This window comes from Sturnira hondurensis, unplaced genomic scaffold, assembly GCF_014824575.4.
Source record: "Sturnira hondurensis isolate 20B ecotype Veracruz unplaced genomic scaffold, ASM1482457v3 Scaffold0000256, whole genome shotgun sequence".
NCBI classification, from domain to species: domain Eukaryota; kingdom Metazoa; phylum Chordata; class Mammalia; order Chiroptera; family Phyllostomidae; genus Sturnira; species Sturnira hondurensis.
The window spans coordinates 4,520,783-4,540,114 of NW_028072887.1; the positions used below are offsets into that span (position 1 = coordinate 4,520,783).

Here is a 19,332-nt window from a genome sequence, read left to right on the forward strand (position 1 = left end):
GCGGGGAAATGTTGTTCACTTCTATGCACAGGAAGAAAGAGAGAATAAATTTCGATGACTTAATAGAAGACTCTGCCAAACATAGTAAAGATCTATTGTAAAAAAAATCCTTGCTTAGCACTATTTATTTCAATATTTTCTAAATGCATTTGCTTTTTCTCTGTTAGGATCTATTAACACACTGTAGAAAACAACACACTTAGGAAAAGTCTGCTGAAGGGAGACTATCAACTCCTATAATGAAAAACCAAGGATTATAAGATAATTTTTTAACTTTTTAAAATATTGACTTTAACACAAATATGGAAAACCACATAAAACAAATGTTCATTTTAGTCATCAAACAGCCATCCAGGTTAGAAGGCAGGACTTTGGCAGTTTCAGGCAAAAAGCTTCATTGTTTGTTCCTAATACAATCTCCTCACCTCCCTCAGAAGCAAATTCTGTACTGACGTCTGATCTTTTCCTTTAGAAATACAATCTGGGTGGCTGGACATGATAGCTTAGTTGTGCTGGTTTTTATAATGACTTTAAATGTGTCTTTATCTAGTTTTTTCTCTCATTTCTTTCTGTTTTTCTCAATAATGATTCACTGGTAAGGAAAACAGGCCATCTTTTCTATAGAATTACCCAGTCTATCTAGTAAATGCATCCCCAGTAGTGAGGCTTAATATGGCCTCTGTCCTTGAATTTCCTGTAAATTAGGAGTTATAGAGGTACAATCAGATTCAGGGCAAAACTCCTTGATAGAATGTGTGCTCTTTTTCAGAAGGCCGTGTCTGATTATCTCTTTTTGTGAGTTTAGGTATTATTGGTGTTCGATTCCTAGACCCTTTTACCATTTAGGAAATATGAAAAAATTGGAACATCTATATTCTATCATCCTTCTTCACCTGTGGAAGTACTTTTATAAGGATAAATTTTACCCTAACTGCTATTTAATTAACTATTGATCCATTTAATGTAGAAAAGGCACCATGAAAAATGTGTATTTGCCCTTCATTTACCAGTTTTCAAAATGAGTTGTTTTCTTAGCATCCGTCACTGCATGTGACTATTTTTGTAGAGTTACAAAATCACAGGTTTAAATAAAGTTGATGTTTTAATCTGTTTCAGTTATCATTTATATTAATGCCCGGACATGTCTTCAACAAACATTTGAATAAAGACTGGTGGTCCTTGTTAGCATCCTTGCTGTCTGATAGGCCTAGATATGCCAGGCGCATCTTGTGCATTTCTCGTTTCTCTGAAAAGCTCTGCCTCTTTTACTGCAAAGGTCTCTTTAATGCCACAGGAAGAACCTGAGGGATGTCCACACCTGCTGGGTCCCTTTGTTTCTAGGCCACTTCAGTAGGCAGGGCTTTGAAATATATACTACTATTATTTTTCTTATTTTGAAGCTGAAATATTTTGTCAGTTTATGAAGATGAACTCTAATAGTTCATATAAGTTCTATCTTATTGATACATTGATATCTCCTTTTTTCTACACTGAGAATCAACTTTGTCAAGGACAGTAGAGACAAAAAATATATCATGATTATGCATTTGGTTTTCTCCACATAATACAAAAAAACTTCTCAGAATAACAAATCCCTATACTACCACTAACATAAGTACTTAGAAATGTTACAGTTTTACATAGGTCCACCTTATTCTTTTACATATATCTTCAGGTTATACACCCTTTTTAATTTAATTTATTAATTTTAATTATTTATTTATTGTCATTCCATTACAGTTGTCTTGCTTTTTCCCCCTTTGCCCTCCTCTTCCCAGCCCACCCCCCATTCCCACAGTCAATCTCGACACCATTGTCTATGTCTGTCGGTCATTCATACATGTTTTTGACTAGTCCCGTCCCCTTCTTTCTGTCATTATCCCTCTCCCTCCTCTCCTCTGGCCGCTATCATCCTGTTCCGTGTTTCTATGTCACTGATTCTGTTTTGCTCCTTAGTTTATTTTGTTTGTTAGGTTCCTCGTAGCAGTGAGATCACATAGGAACTTCTACCTTTTGCAACAGCATGGATGGAACTGAAGAATATTGTGCCAAGTGAATTAAACCTGTCAGTGAGAGACAAATAGAAATACCATACAACCTTTATATAAGTTCTGCATGTAATCTTGGCTTTCCACATATGTTTACATCGACAACTTTCCTGCCATATTAGATGTGCAAACCTCGGTTTACAGTAAATTCCTAAGAACAGTTCATGGAAATCATATCCCTTGAGTTCTCACATTTTTTAACAGTTTATCTATGATCATTTCATTGACAGTCAGCTTTGCTAGATATTAAATGTTAGGTCATAATTGGTCCTTTTACTTTGTGTATTCCTTATTATGGTTCTGCAATTTGTTTTTCTTTTTTAAAAAAATATTTTATTTATTTATTTAGTTAGTTAGTTTCTTTAAAGATTTTATTTATTTACTTATCTTTAGAGGGGAAGGAGAGAAACATCAATGTATGGTTGCCTTTTGTGCGTCCCCTGCTGGGAGTTGGCCTGCAGGGAACTGGCCTGCAACCCAGGCATGTGCCCTGACTGGGAATTGAACCGCGATCCTCTGGTTCTCAGGCCTGTGCTCAATCCACTGAGCTACGCCAGCCAGGGCTAATTTTTTTCTGACATGAGGTTTTCTTGTCAAAATGTCTAATGATAATCTGAATTTTTGTCTTTATAAACCCTCTTATATTCTTGCCTGGATATTCAAATAATATTTATTTTTCTTTATTTTTATTATTTTGTTTATTTTGCTATTATAGTTGTTGCATTGGTACTCCCATTCCCTCCAGCAATGGCCCCCTTAGTTCATGTCCATGGATCGGGCATATAAGTTCTTCTGCTTCTCATTTCCTATATTATTCTTAACCACCCCCCTACCATCTATTTTGTACCTACTAATTATGCTTCTTATTCCCTGGACCTTTTCCCCCATTCTCCGCTATCCCCCTCCCCACTGATAACCCTCCATTTAACCCTCCATTTCTGTGATTCTGTTCCTATTCTAATTGTTTGCTTTGTATTTTTAAGGTTCAATTATTCATAGTTTTGAATCTGTTGTCATTTAACTATTCATAATTTTGATCTTCTTTGTCCTTAGATAAGTCCCCTTAACATTTCATGTAAGGGCTTGGTGATGATTAACTCCTTTAGCTTTACCTTGTCTTTACCTTGTCTGGGAAACACTTTATCTGCCCTTCAATTTTATTTTTTTATTTTTTAAAATATTTTATTTATTTATTTGGTTAGTTAGTTAGTTTCTTTAAAGATTTTATTTATTTACTTATCTTTAGAGGGGAAGGAGAGAAACATCAATGTATGGTTGCCTTTTGTGCGCCCCCTGCTGGGAGTTGGCCTGCAGGGAACTGGCCTGCAACCCAGGCATGTGCCCTGACTGGGAATTGAACCGGGATCCTCTGGTTCTCAGGCCTGTGCTCAATCCACTGAGCTACGCCAGCCAGGGCTAATTTTTTTCTGACATGAGGTTTTCTTGTCAAAATGTCTAACAATAATCTGAATTTTTGTCTTTATAAACCCTCTTATATTCTTGCATGGATATTCAAATAATATTTATTTTTCTTTATTTTTATTATTTTGTTTATTATGCTATTATAGTTGTTGCATTGGTACTCCCATTCCCTCCAGCAATGGCCCCCTTAGTTCATGTCCATGGATCGGGCATATAAGTTCTTCTGCTTCTCATTTCCTATATTATTCTTAACCACCCCCCCACCATCTATTTTGTACCTACTAATTATGCTTCTTATTCCCTGGACCTTTTCCCCCATTCTCCGCTATCCCCCTCCCCACTGATAACCCTCCATTTCTGTGATTCTGTTCCTATTCTAATTGTTTGCTTTGTATTTTTAAGGTTCAATTATTCATAGTTTTGAGTCTGTTGTCATTTAACTATTCATAATTTTGATCTTCTTTGTCCTTAGATAAGTCCCCTTAACATTTCATGTAAGGGCTTGGTGATGATTAACTCCTTTAGCTTTACCTTGTCTTTACCTTGTCTGGGAAACACTTTATCTGCCCTTCAATTTTATTTTTTTATTTTTTTAAATATTTTATTTATTTATCTTTAGAGGGGAAGGGAAGGAGAGAGGGAGAGAAATATCAATGTATGGTTGCCTCTGCTGAGGACACACAATGTATCGTGTGTCCCCTTCCGGGAACTGGCCTGCAACCCAGGCATGTGCCCTGACTGGGAATTGAACCGGGATCCTCTGGTTCGCAGGCCCGTGCTCAATCCACTGAGCTACACCAGCCAGGGCTGCCCTTCAATTTTAAATAATAGCTTTGCTTGGTAGAGCAATCTAGGTTATAGGTCTTTCTTTAAAGCTTAATAATTTTACTAGGATATAGCTCAGTATTAGTGATTCCAATATACGCTTTGAGTTTCAGATCTTTCAAAAATTTTTCTTGAAACTTTTTGTGTTGTTTTGTTCTTTTAGGTTTTCTTTTTCATAAAATCATGTGCATGTGGCATCTGTTTTGTCCCACTTTTTTCCTCACCAGTTTTTCTCAAATTCTTTTTAAATAATTTTAGTAATTTCTAATTTTCTTTCTCCATTTCTGTATTTGAAGCATATTTGTTGTGTTCTTATTATTGTTTTGCCTAGTTTTATATTTGTTTCTCAAAATGATTTTTAAATATCTGTTTACTGAGTCCTATCACTTGAGTGATAGGACTATCACTTTTGATGTTTTTGTAGTTTTGTTTTTCTTTCATATCTTATTTTATTTCCTAAGTGACTGTTAGTTTATTTTGAAAGAGTAATTTTTAGCCCTGGCTCATGTAGCTCAGTGGATTGAGCATGGGCCTCTGGACCAAAGGATCATGGTTCGATTCCCAGTCAGGGCACATACCTGGGTTGCAGGCCAGTTCCCAGCAGGGGACCCACGAGAGGCAACCATACATTGATATTTCTCTTCCTTTTTCCTTCCCTTCCCCTCTAAAAATAAATAAATAAAATCTTTAAAAAAAAGAAATAGTAGTTTTCATACATGCCTTTTTGCTGTATTCTATCTATGGGGTTATTATCTCTGACATTTATTCTATTTTTCCTCATGATACTTTTTTGTGGGGTTTGAACTTAATTCTTTTCTTTGCTTACTTTTCTGCAAAATTAAATTTTTTGAACTTTTAGAAGGAGAATTGTTTTTTCCTTCTTTCTTTCCCATTCTCCATGGTGCACTGTCTCTCTCTGGGAGCTCAAAAATACATCAGCTTATCTTATGAGAATTTATGGGATTCCTTTTTCCTCCCCACTTTGTTTACTGTCCCTTCCTTTTCCTTCATTACTAAGTGTCCTTGTTTTATTGATTCTGGAAACTCTTCCTGCCAGTTTCTCTTGCAGGAAAACTTCCTGGAAGGGAGCTTTGGTTTTTCATATTGAGAGTTCATTGGACCCAGACTGCATCAGCTCCCAAAATGTCTCCATGGAAATGTTACAGTCACCTGCTTTGAGAGTATTAAAAATCTCATGGCTCTTGGGTTTAATTTTTCATTTTGTTGTTTGGGGTATGCAAATGTCTATTTTTAACCTTTCTCTTTCCCTTATCGGATGCTGACATCACAGAGGTCGTGTAGCTTCAGTCACTGGTCATACCTGTTCTCAGTTTGAGGTTTGTGGAGATAACATTTTACTTAATTTTAAGGATCAGACTATCTGTATATATTTTGATGTTGCTCTCCTGTTGCACTGCAATGTGCAAATAAGTTTTTTTCACTTCTGTAACAATCCCCTTAGAATCTCTGAGAAAGTTTTAAATATGAGGGGCACGACTAACAGTTCTTCAGTCTCAGCTTTTTCTCCCCTAGAGCTTTTCTTATCCTTTATCAGACTTTGAGAATGAGGGTTTAATTTTATTTAAATTTTGTGAATCTTTTTAGCCTATTTTTCCAAGTAAGAAAACTCAAGTTCATAGCATATATCCATTGTTTCCTTATAAAAGATACAGAGAGAAATAGCAGAGCTACTGGCAGGAAGGGTAATTGACTAAATGAGGGAGAGACCATCTCAGAATCAGCAGATAAACCTTGTGAGAGAATAAAGGCATTGGGTTTCTATATGTAATGAGAGCTGACAAGGACAAGCCTTGGAATCATGCTCATCTCCAGATAAGAAATTTGCAGAGTAACTTAAATTCAGAAGTACTTGAATTATGCCAGATTTTATTAAACTGTGATTGTTAATAGTTTAGTGCTGATGAGAAAAATATAAAATTATACATTCTTATTCAGATTTATTTAAAATATCTAAATTATCTATTATTTATATGGGTAGATAAAATTGATTTATTGATATGTTATTAATTTAATAATAAATTTTGTTTTTCTGGAAACTGTCATCTAGATTTTATTAAAAATACATGAGAATTAGAGAAATAATTCTATTCCCTCAGATACAGGGGAGCATTCACAGTGTGGCTACACTAGACAAAGGGATGGTTCACATCCCAGGTGAGGTGGTGTGAGATTTCATCATACTACTTATAACAGTGAACAATTTAAACCTTATGAATTATTTCTGGAATTTTCTATAGAACATTTTTGGACTATGGTTGGCTTTGGGCAACTAAAACGACAGAAAGAAAAGTCACAGAGAAGTGGGGAGTATTATAATTGGTACTTAATGGTCATCTCCTTTCCTAGCAAATAAAGTTGAGCTATATAACATTGATTTTTTTTTTATAATAGAACTGGCCCAGAGCTGACTTTGGGTTAGAGATCCACATGCTGCTTTCTTACTTTTTTATTTATAAAGTTGACAACACATCTTTATATAAATACTCCAGGAAACAAGAGATCCAAGTTTATATTTGAGGAGTCTTGGTCCAATAAAGAAGTAAGCCTCCTTCCCTGTTCTTTTTTTCCTCAGCCCTACGCCTATGTCCCTGTGAGAAAAAGCAGCCCATCTATCACTTGTAAACAATGCTAGGACAATGTTTATAAGGTAGAATGTGAAAATATTGCCTAAGATGAGGTTGGGTTCTGTTTGTAGGTTTTAGTTCCTCATGCTCCCCTCTTTGCCTGTTTCTATGGAAAAAAGTGTCCGTAGGAGAGTTAACTGCATTGTCAGTTTTCAATATGTTAATTTCTAAAAGATGATTATCAACATCACATGGTTATGAATGACAGGTTACGTTCAAGAAGATATTTTAAAACCATATCCACCATTCTTAGAAACTAGAGACTGATAGACTATGAGGAAATCCTTAAATCTTATCAAAATATACCCCTTTCTCACCTAGATTTAGATAAAGAAATAAGGTACAGAGTATATAAGTGAATTGTTCAAGGTTACCTAGTAATTTTATTTGTACATATGTGTGTGTGTTTGTCATTTTCTCTTTTGCTTTATTTGATGGCTTAGGCTAAGCTGGTAGTTAAGTCCTTATGCATATTCACTTGGTCCAGATGTTAATTTTTTATAATGTAGAAAAGAAGTAATCAGAAAGATCTACCAAGATAATTTCATGTTTTTTTCATTTTCTTCTTATGCAGACAAATTCTTTAGAGAACTGATAGTAAACTATTGGTAAGCACTTAGCATGGGATTAATTTGCAGATAATTAAGACTAATTGCCTGGTTTTAATGGCCCTTTATGATCATTCAATAAAATTAAAATATAGAATTACATTATAAGTATTGACATGTTATCCAACTATAAAGTTACATGAAGTAAAGGTCTTTCAATGGCTCCAGACACTTCAAATTAGAAAAAGGTTTTGGCATCATTCTGCATAGTTTAGTGCATCCAAACATTATCACTGTGATTAACAGTGAAGATTCTGATCACAGGTTATGCTCTTGCTCTAATATCTGAAAATGTAAAAGGAATACAAAAATAAATAGAACATGCCAAATATGGAAACAATGATTTGGTGACTTTAATTCAGAAATTTTTATTTCTCGTGTGGCTTGAGCATCTCTGTACCTCTTTAGACTTCTGGGTCTGGAATTGTGTTGTTGTGGACCATATTTAACGTTATTTTTTAAACAACCACTGTGTAAAATATATACCAAGATATTAGGGAGTGTTATGAAAGTAGAAACAATCATCCAAAGAGTTTATAAAGAAAGGAAGAAGTCAGGGTAATAAATAATAATGTTATAAAGGCAGGTATAACATATAAATGTATGTGTATGTATATATGTTCAGAAGCACATCACATGGAGTAATCCTCAGCCTTGGTGGAATGTTGCTCAGTAAAGAAGAGGAGAATTTGTAACTATTAAAAGAAAGACTTTCAGTAATGAAAGCCCCATTAGTGTTCTGAGGGAGCGGAAGGATAGGATATAGGACAGCTGAAAGGAGATTATTCTAGTCAGGGAGGCTTGAGGTCCACTGCGGATAGAGCAGTTGGAGAAGATGTGGCAGGCAGGTTTGCTGGGCTTGAGGGCATTACCTGCATTGAAGCTATGAGAGAACATGTAGACCCATGGAAAAAGTGATATTTGCAGGAGATCTCTGAAGTTCACATTTGTACATTTATTTTGCCGAAAAAGCCATGGCATGTGGTGGCTCATCCTCGATGACTCAGAGGACCTCCCAAATAGGAGGAAAGTTCTATTGCTGATAAGCAATATTGATTTCATAATTCAATGTGTATCTCTGTGTTCCAGGATTTTAAAAACACTGTTCTCATTAAAATGTTCTGTGTGGTTCTTTCTATTGGGCTAGACTATCTGAGGGCACTGGGATAGTGTCTTCCTTTGTTCATTTATTTAATCATTCAAAATGCATCATTCACTTGCTAAGGAGCAGCCTATTTGGGAGTACAGAGTACATTTTATTTGATGAAGTAGGCTCTATGTACCTAATAATACATGGAGGTTAAAAATATAGACTTCACTGTAACATAGAAAACAGAGTTGTCAGGCAACAATACCAAAAATTATTTACATTGCATCACATAATGGTTTTATGTCCTAAATACTATGTTTAATGTTTTCAATAGTTTCTTTCCTGTAGTTATTGCACATGTCCCTACAGATATACAGATAATCATAATTTATCAGCTAACTCTGGGTCTTCCCTAACTCTGCCTGCTCTTTGGTTTCCTTAGTCATGTGACCCTCACACAATGCAGAGAAGAACCCGCCATCTGCTGAGGCCCTCGCTGAGCTCCAGGACAACGTGTGCTGAAGACTCCCAGGTGCGGCCTTGCCTCCTCAATGAAAACTGCTTCCAGTTCCAGTACAATCTGACAGGTATAGACGAAATCCACAGCCATGCCCTTTTCCCTTAATGTTGACTAATGGAAGAATATTCATATGTATTTTCATTCTCCAGATTAAGAACCAACCATAGAATGTACAAATGTGTTGCAGGACAGGCTGAGAGTTTGGTATTTCCAGTGTTCTTTTACAGCAAGAAATACCTACTCATGGCCTATAGAGTCAGCAACACCACCTGGAATCTCTGAATTCAAAGATGCTTAGAAAAATTTGTTAACAGTTCAGAATAAAGTTCAATTAAGCTATGATAAACAGACACAATAAAAATATCAGGGGGCGATTTACCACTTAGAAAAGAATATATTCACCCTGTTATGGAATTTAGCTATTTAATGGCCCCTATTATTTCAAGAAACCCAAGCTTGTGATGTACTTGCTCTGTGGATCTCAGTGAGGGTGAAGGATAGGCCTGCCATCTGGGCAGGGATGCGTGAGAGACACTGGGAATCCTAACAGCATTGGTATTAAGCCACTAAGATTCTTCCTGGGAACCACAGTGCTCAGTGTAGAACACCAAAACTGTTTAGTTACACTGATCTGCTACCCACCATTTCCCACAGTAGCAGATCTACAAAATGTGGAACTATGTTCAGTCTCAGCATTGAATTCAATACTGACGACCAAACTGCGATGTGCCTGCAGTGCAAAGCAATCTCATTTTCTGAAACGAATTCCCCGCTGAAATCCCAGTGGCACCGCTGAGATTTCTCATGTAGAAAACCTTGTAGAATGTTCCATGGCGCAATATGGTTGTCTTTACAGGTGAAAGATGACCTCGTGTTTTTGTTCTTTTTCTTTGGTTAAAGGTACTTCAGATACTTGGCTCTCATAGTAATTTTTCAGAAATACAATTAAATTTGCTTTAGTGAAAAAAGGATGTCTTTAAAACACTGATTTTATTATACCAAGAATTTGCTATGTTTTTAAACTCTCAAATCATCTACCAAATATGGAAAAGCCCCTTTAAAAGGCTCCCATTGCATATGATCAAGATCGTCCTTTTTATCCACACCAACAATAAAAGTTTTTTAAGATGCAGGTTAATTTGGGGGGATTTTAGTTGAACTCTCAGTTGTCTACTTTGTAATACAAGTATCCAAATCTATAAAACCTTTTTTGATGAGAGAATAATTTTTTAAATGTAGGGTTTTGGGGACAGACCCTATAGTTCTGAATATGTTAAACTTTTTCCTTTTGGGGTACCTCTTTCGGTTTCACTGCACCAAATGTACCAAATTGTTTTGATGATTATATTTATTCCATGAAAACATTTTCAAGTTTACATCAATGACTAGCTTCATTTCTGGGTTATTTTCTCTATTATCCTTAGCAAATAGATGATTCAAAACTTATTTTCCTGGTTAGTGCCTTTCCTTTCCTACCCAGCTAACTGTGAGATGGTTTCTGACAAATATTTGACTTTTTACCTCAAGAAAGCAAACTTAAGTAGGTGACTCACTGTTATCAATTTGATTGTTTTTCTCTGAGAGACTTGCATGATGTTTCTGAAGCCAGCTGAAAGTGGTTTTAGGATTATGTGCACACTGTCCTTCTCTGCCAATGCAGGTACCAAAGGTTGGTTGTATTTTGCCCTCATGGCCATGCTTTTTAAAAAGATTCTATTCACTCATTTTTAGAGAAAGTGGAAGGGAGGGAAACATCAATGTGTGGCTGCCTCTCACATGGCCTCCACCAGGGACCTGGCCTGCAACCCAGGCATGTGCCCTGACTGGAAATCAGGCTAGCAACACTTTGGTTCGTGGCCCGCGCTCAATCCACTCTGCTACACTAGCCAGGGCCCGTGGCTGTGATTTTGAAACTTGATTTGGTGGTTCTTTGCCTGTAGAGTGGAGCACGTGCCAGCTGAGTGAAAATGCAACATGTGGGCAAGGTGTCAGGACCCGCCTTCTGAGCTGTGTGCGCAGTGACGGCAAGCCAGTCAGCATGGACCAATGTGAGCAGGTAACGTGTTTATATTTGTATTTCACACCCAAGGCTTTGTTTTCATTAATATTGGTGTGTGACTTCCAGGATGCTTGATACAGATGGCAGACTGATTTCCTATCACAGCTTAGCTTCAGTTAGAGAAATGGATACTAGTATAATACAGTAATATCTCACTAGTTTGAACTTAGTCACAATGACCAAGAAAGGCCATTTTGCACTAGGGAAATGTGTTCATTAAAATATGTATATTTTGCCCTGGCTGGGTAGCTCCTTTGTTTAGAGCATCATCCTCCTACTCCAACTTTGTGGGTTCTTTCCCGGGTCAGGGCACATACAGGAGTCAACCAATAAATGCATAAACAAGTGGAACAACAAATCGATGTCTCTTTCTCTCCCCTCACTCTCTCTCCCTCTAAAAAATCAGTAATAAATAAATAATATATTTTTAAAAATTTTTAATAACTCATTTATATGTATTAGCTGGCCAACAAACTATTGACATCAGGTGGATCTAATATTTAGATACGATTCTTTGTGTTGGGCAGGAGATTCATTTCCATATCTGATAAACACTGTGCCTTGCATATAACAAGAACCCTGACACTTGCTTTTAGAATACTCTGGTAATTTTCTTCGTATTCAATTGCTAGATAATTAGTGCAGTTGTATTTTTCTTCTCAAACTAAGTTAAAATGCCTCCCTACCTAGTTTCAAATGAGCGGATTTGGAAATTTTTCCCTTGCTTCTTCTGTGACAAACTATATGGAATTTGGTTAAAACCTGTTCAAAAAAAGTTGGCATTACCTTCCTGATGTACAAGTGAAAGAACCAAAGGGGAAATTTAATAGAAATAAATATGACCATATGCTGTCACAGCATAAGAATCACTAAACAATCTTTGGAATAAACTGAAAATATGGGGCCAGTTCAATCAGATCACCACAGAAACTTTTTAAAACAAATTAGCAAAACGAAAGTTGTCCCATTTCTCCTAATACAGGTGGAGTCCATGAGTAGAAACTGAAGTCAATACAAAAGTTGCCTCATCAGTCCTGATTTAACCATGTTAAGTAGTGTCCCAACAACATGCTCTCTAAAGCAAAAGTGTAGCTGCAGACCAACACCAACTCTAAGACCAGACCATCTGAAATCGGATGTCCCATTTGGTGAAATTCTGAAACCAGCTAATGCATGGCAGAGTCCTGTCAACCAAGTGTCAGTGATTTATGTTAGCATTTTATTTAATTATATCTGCCTCTCAAGAAGTTGTCAACTGCAAGAAAAATAAATCAGCAGTCTACAACAACTCAAATAATTGAAAAAGTCTTACATTTATTTTGTCTAATAAATCTTTTATTTTGACACAAAAAAGAAAGAATTTTGATTAATAGAAAAATGAGTTTCTCTGCTTTCTAAATACCATATGTCTAACAATTATTTTTTAAAATATTAGTTTAAAGTAATCCCAAATATTAACCTAACTCAAACATCCATATATCTTATATGAATGATAGATCCCATATGGTAATTTCCATTTTGCCCACTTGTCAAATAATTATACTATGATCCTTAATTTCATTTTGGTATGACATTTCTAACATTTAACATGAGTTGACCATCAAAGGTTTCCTAAAGAAGCACTCAGTGTGTGATTCTTAAAGCATAATTTTTAATTATTCTTTTTGTGTTTCTTAGATGGTTTATTCTTTTACTAAGACCTCTTCTACCTTGATTGTTTAAAAATGTATAGATTTTACCTAGATTCAGGTTGCAGAGAGAACAAGAGGAAAATGAACTGTATCATCAGCTTTTCCTGTGATTAAGCCCATGATCATTTTTTTACATAATTGCTTTTTAAAAATAAACTTTAGATGAGTTATTGATTTTGGTTTTATTCTTATTTTATTTATGTTTCAGCCTAGCTAGTTGTTGGTTTTGAGCCCTCTATGTACTATTGGCCTACCCAGAAGAACAACAATGCGCTTGAATTTAGTGCTGGGCCCTCCTTCTGGTTCACTGCCAGATCAAGGACAGACAGGACAGATCTCTGTTGTGTAACCACCTGCCTTCCCTGTACCATAACTGCAGGTCTATTCTAATGTTTATAAAAAGAAATTTCAGCTGGCAATTTTGATTTTGTGCAGCAAGGACAGACATTTTCTGTGATTGTCAACAATTTCTATAAGGCAGGGTATTTTCCCCCACAAAAATGTAAAAAGATTATCATCATAGAATAAGGGGCAGTTTTTTGCATAAAAGGACGATGTTTTGATTTGCTGTTGATAGGACTTCTCCAGCAAAATCTATTTTATTTCTGTCTGCAGCATAACTTGGAGAAGCCCCAGAGGCTGAGCACTCACTGCCTAGTGGAGTGTGTGGTGGACTGTCAGCTCTCCGGGTGGACAGCTTGGACAGAGTGCTCACAGACTTGTGGCCATGGAGGTACTTGGATTCCTATGTTTTTCCCCACTAAACAACTTAGATTTCAATATCTTTCAGTATGCTGTAGTTGGCAAATGGGCATAGGCATGGTAGGCAGCTGAAGGCAACATGAGGCTGACACAGGGGAGAAGAGAGTGGGCTGGCCTCATATCAGTCCTTATGATGAGGCAGGGGTTGAAGAACTGACCTGGGAACAGTGGCCACTGCCAGAGGAGCTGACGGCTGTGTGGGGCAGTATTTATTCGAAAGGTCATAAGCTCAACCAATTATAAAAATATCAGCCTCTGTTGTTTTTGGAAGAAGTAGGTTTTATGTAAGTATCTCTGGCTTCTGGGTCAGGTAAAAGCCCAAATCAATGTGGCTTAACATCGTAGACCAGAGACTGATTTTTCACTCACAAGAAAGATAGAGTAGTTTATGTCACAGAAATTAGTCAAAGATACTGATTGTAGAGGTTCTACCACTTCAAAATAACAAGATTTTCTGGAGAGTCATATCCACCTGGTTCTGTGGAGGTTTCTATGGACCAGGTTGGAAGTAACATACAACCTTCCCATCTACATTCTACCAGGCAAAAGTCAGTCCCACATTCCCAGCTCCACGTAAGATGGTAGGGTAGGAAATGAAGTTTCCACAGTGGCAAGAAATGCAGAAGGCATTTGATACCCAGAAGCCACACCAACAGAAGCATAGATAGCACTCTAGCCACTAGGCTGAAGTGGGGACTGAAACATGTGCCATGCACGAGAGTCAATAAGAGGATAACAGTCATGCATGGACTGTGGTTTAGGATAGAATAGAATTCTAGCCCTGAATGAGAGGTATAATTTATGTCAAGTAAATGTCAGAAATTTGGACCTAAAGAGAGATCCTATTATATAGCTAGGCACTAAGCAGGGGAGAAGGAGGGAATGTGAACAACAAGTTGGAGGAATTATGGAATTGGGGTGGGAAAAGGAGATGCCCAGACCTGGATCCAGTACTCAAAGATATTCGAAAGTGGGTATCTGAAAGTCCCATGACTGGATCACTGGACTGGAATGTCAGCTCCTTTCTGAGCTACTCACAAATGAGTGTGCTAGGATCTTTGGTGATTTATCTGCCTTAGTTGGGATCATCTGAAAAACTGAGACAGAATACAGCATGGAAAAGGGGCTCTTCCACGAACCTGACCAAAGATCCTGGAAAGGTCAGAGCTAAGAACAGTAGACAGAATATGAATTAGCTAAATGTGGCCAAGAAAGTTGAAAACTATTTCCACACAAAGCATTACTCAAAATGAAAATGTAGGAATCACAATGTCTATTAAAAATATACAATTTCCTGCATAATTTAGAGCCTGCAAAGAACCTCAGAAAACTAAATAGTAAGTTTTAAGATCAAGATTTCAGAGATTGACCTATATAGTTCCTCAAGTTTTCTGATTGGCAGCATGACATAATTTCCCATTGGGCATCCACCTTAAAATTGGGCAATCTAGGTTCAAACTGCAGCTGCTTAAGCCAGTTAAGTTTTTTGTCTCAGCTTCTTCATCTATAAAATAGAATTCATGCACATATTAGAGGCCCTGTTTTTGGTTTGAGTATTAAATGATGTAAAGCATATGAAAATGCCTAGAATATGTTACTTTAGTGTATGTCAAATCCCATCACCATCTTCCTACCCACGAGTAGAGAGTTGTCAGAAACTCTCTTGGATCTTTTAAAGATTATCCCATAAACTCAGTCACTCTCATCTCTCACTCTTGTCTTACTCTATTACCTCACTAAAAATCCATATGCTACATTCATAGCCTAAGTGAAATTTTTTAAATGCAAATCTGAACAGTTGTTTTCCTGTTGGCTTCAGAGTCACCCATCAATTCATTTATCCATTAAGGATATAACTGTGTGCCAGTTATAGTTCAGTGTGCTTGGGTTGCAGCAGTAGAGGAATAAAATAATTTACCTATTTTCATGGAGCCCACATTCTAGTTGGAGAAAATAGTAAGAAAAGAAATAAATAGGTAATTTGTATGTTGATGAGTTCACTAAAGACTCATACAAGTGAGAAGTGTTATTCACATTAGTGATGTCTTCCATCAGAATGACGGGTTCCTCTTTTGTCCAGTGGTGACCTACCCTGGTTATCCTGTGGCCATAATCTCTATAGAGATTATGGGCCTCTGCTGGTATGTGTGACTCCAGAGTGCTAAAAGGTAGAATGGAAAAGTAGAGAAAGACAACATCCTGTGTTGTCAGCATCATCCCCAAGGACCTGCGGGATCTCCCCCATGCCTGCCCCTCTATCCCTATCACCTCCCTCTGTCCAGTTAGTGTTTTGAGCTCCACTGTTGTGCATTTCAGTCACATCCTTCAGTGGGTTCTTCTTTGTACCCTGGCACCTTTCCCTCTGTGGAACATCTTACCATCACCCCTACTACTGCCTCTTACTACTTTTATCATGCACAAATTACATTTTAATGGTTGTCTACCTAGGGAAGCAAACCCACTGTTTGCTTTCTTCATGGGTGAATTCCCCCAGTTTCCATGAAGCACAGCACCTGGCACATTGGAAACATTTCTGTTAATATTTGTCATTGCATGAGTTGTTCTTTTTTTAAAATGTTTTTCCTGAATTTATTCTTCCATCCCTTCATTTCTTCATTGTCCATTCATATAGTCAATACATCTTTATGATAATTTTCTCAGTGTCAGCATGAGTTGTTCTGACTGTAGGGGAAAGCCTGAACAGGAAAGAGCTTGCAAACTGGCTCACAAGCTCAAAGGCAGCCAGCCCCTGACAGTGGCTGTTTCCCCCTCCCCCTAAATAAATATACATCAATCTTAGGTATCATTACCTAAGAATCTATTCAGTGCAAAGAAACAGATTATGTCTGTTATTATTTTCATAAGAGTCCTAATTGTGCCATTGTGCTAAGTCAGTGAAACATTACAGATTGCCATGTTATGCTAACAAATAACCTTGAAAAATTAGACCCCAAATTGTAAGTTTGATATCAAAATATCACTTTAATTTTTCAAAGAGTTCTATCAGTGATGTGGACTCATCAGACCTTGCTTGTCGACTAGAAAAAAATAACACCTTCCAAATCTGGTCCCACTATTGGGAAATTCTAGGCAATTACTTTGAACTTCAATTCACCCTTTCTAATTCTTTGAATAATAAACAAAAATAAGCAATGACACAAAAATTCCATAGAGAAAGTCATTGTGTAAACTAATGTATAGTGGAAAGAGGGAAGGAATGTTAACTGCTGACTTTTGACATGGATATTGAACATCCACGTTTTTGGCCCAAAATTTCAGGAAAAAAATCTTTCATTTTAATTCTTAAATTAAATGTTTTAATTTTTAATTTATATTTAGATATTTGGTTTTTGTATTGTAAAGAAATTTGAAAAAAAAGGGAAGCCCTGGCTGGTGTAGCTCAGTAGATTGAGCACGGGCCTGTGAACTACATGATCGTGGTTCAATTCCCAGTCAGGGCACATGCCTGGGTTGCAGGCCAGTTCCCAGCAGGGGACTCACGAGAGGCAACCATACATTGATATTTCTATCCCTCTGTCTTTCCCTTCCCCTCTAAAGATAAATAAATAAAATCTTTAAAAAAAAGAAAAAGAAATTTGAGCATTTACTTTTGAACATAGTAATGTACAAGAAATTTTATATTCCAGTAATGAATTTATGATATTTATGTGTCATAGAAAGCCAAGAACTGTTTATCATTGTCAATATCAGAAGTACCATCTTCTTCAATTTCTACATTACTGATGTTTTCTGAAGTCACTTTCCTCATCCTGGTAAATTTCATCATCCTTAGTTGCATCCACAGCATTGCTGATGCTGCATTTTGTAAACAATTTCACAACTACTTTCTTGACATGCTTCTACAATCAGGATCCAATCAAAAACCTGGGTGATGGATGCTTTCTTCACCCTATCTGTAAGTGTTAAATCATTACCAGCTGACTGCATCCACAACATCCACTCTTTCTTCATTAGGGCCTTAAAGAGCTTGTTTACTGACACATCAAGAGGTTGTAGTTGGCTGATGAGCCCACCAAGTATCAAAGCAAGTCCTCTGCAATGCTTTTGCACTTTGTGTAACATGGGCTTTGAAGTGATCAAGAACAAAGCTGGTTTTTTAGGTAACCCTCTAGGCCTTCGTGACCAGACTTTGTGAAACCAGGTTTTCCTCCATCCTTTTTCATGCACATGGACATTAACTCCACCTGGAATCTTTCCTTCTGAAAATGTTTTTCTTTTAAAGATGGTCATAGGTGGTAGCTTTGTCCCATCTGCACAACAGGCTAAAACAGGGAAATGTGTTTTCTCCTGACCACTTGTTTTAATAGCCGTGGTCTTTGCTCCTCTGATGTCTACAGTTCTGTTGGATGGCACAAAAAATGTGAAAGGGACCTCATCCACATTGACAATTTAGGACAGCTCAAAGTTATACTAAGTCTTTCAAAGATTGGTAACATAACACCAATCCAAAAGAACTTATGCACCCCAATGTTCATAGCAGCACAATTTACAATAGCCAAGAGCTGGAAGCAACCTAGGTGCCCATCAGTAAATGAATGGATCAAAAATTATGGTACATATACAGCAGCAGAAAGAAAGAAGGAACTCCTACCCTTTGCAACAGCATGGATGGAACTGGAAAGCATTATGCTGAGTGAAATAAACCAGGTGTTGAAAGACAAATACCATGTGATCTCACCTTTAACAGGAAGCTGAAAAACAAAACAAACAAGCAAACAAAATAAAAACAAAGACACTGAAATAGAGAACAGGTAAACAATGACCAGAGGGGAGAGGGGAGGGAATTTCAGAAGAAAAAGGGGAAGGATTTATGGGAACTAGTATAAAGGACACATGGACAGCAACTAAGGGGGATGGACTTGATTCTCATAGGCTATGGAAGTTTTGGGGTGAGTTTCATTTGTGTCCTCATAGTCAAGCCTTCTCTTTATAAAGCTAAAGCACCATTTAGGTGTCCCTGAGAGATCATCAATGCTTTTTTTTCATGCAATCCTTTCACCTTCTTGTGTCATCTTGGTCGAAGCAGAGATCCCAGTTTGTGGCTGCTCCAGAATCCAGGTCTTCACCTCCTGCTCCACCTCCAGCCACTATGGGGGTTCCCCTTGCATCACCTTCTGTCTTGGCATCTGAAGCAGCTTTTATTCCCATTGCCTCCACTATCTGCTGACATTCTCTGAGGGAGTAGGTTCAAAGAGTCTCTCGGCAGCTCCATTGCCATGCTTTGTAGCATATTTATTAACTTTTAGGTTAAAGATTGCAGTGTATGAAAACCATTTTGACATTTTCCAAGGGATTTTCCAATAATTTCTCTTGACTAAAGTGTACAGAGAGAAATGTCATGCTGTTCACCCTGTGGTAATAAAGTCAGCATCACCTATCTTATCAAGTGGATGACAATTGGCATCATCTGTCCTACTCTGTGGATAACAATAGGTTGCTCTTTGTTGCATTTCATTGAATCATTGACTGAAACTGCTTTTGTTACAATTTCATCTAAGTTCAACAAAACCGATTATTGTATTCCAGGGTATTATTTTGCACACAGATGTCATTATTGCTTTCTGGAGTTACACTATTAATGCATAAGCATAAATAAAATAATTAAAAACATTTATATATATACAGAATTAATACTCCCCAT

At 37.0% G+C, this 19,332-nt stretch overlaps 1 protein-coding gene across 1 annotated transcript in view; it reads left to right on the forward strand.

Moving 5' to 3' along the window:
• The window catches only part of THSD7B (thrombospondin type 1 domain containing 7B), a 618,064-nt gene that overhangs the window by 559,641 nt on the left and 39,091 nt on the right, over positions 1 to 19,332 (forward strand). The window contains exons 17-19 of the mRNA XM_037030021.1: positions 9,081 to 9,225; positions 11,099 to 11,214; positions 13,524 to 13,641. Of these exons, the coding sequence (XP_036885916.1) occupies positions 9,081 to 9,225; positions 11,099 to 11,214; positions 13,524 to 13,641 (379 nt within the window). The remainder of the gene's footprint in view (positions 1 to 9,080; positions 9,226 to 11,098; positions 11,215 to 13,523; positions 13,642 to 19,332) is intronic.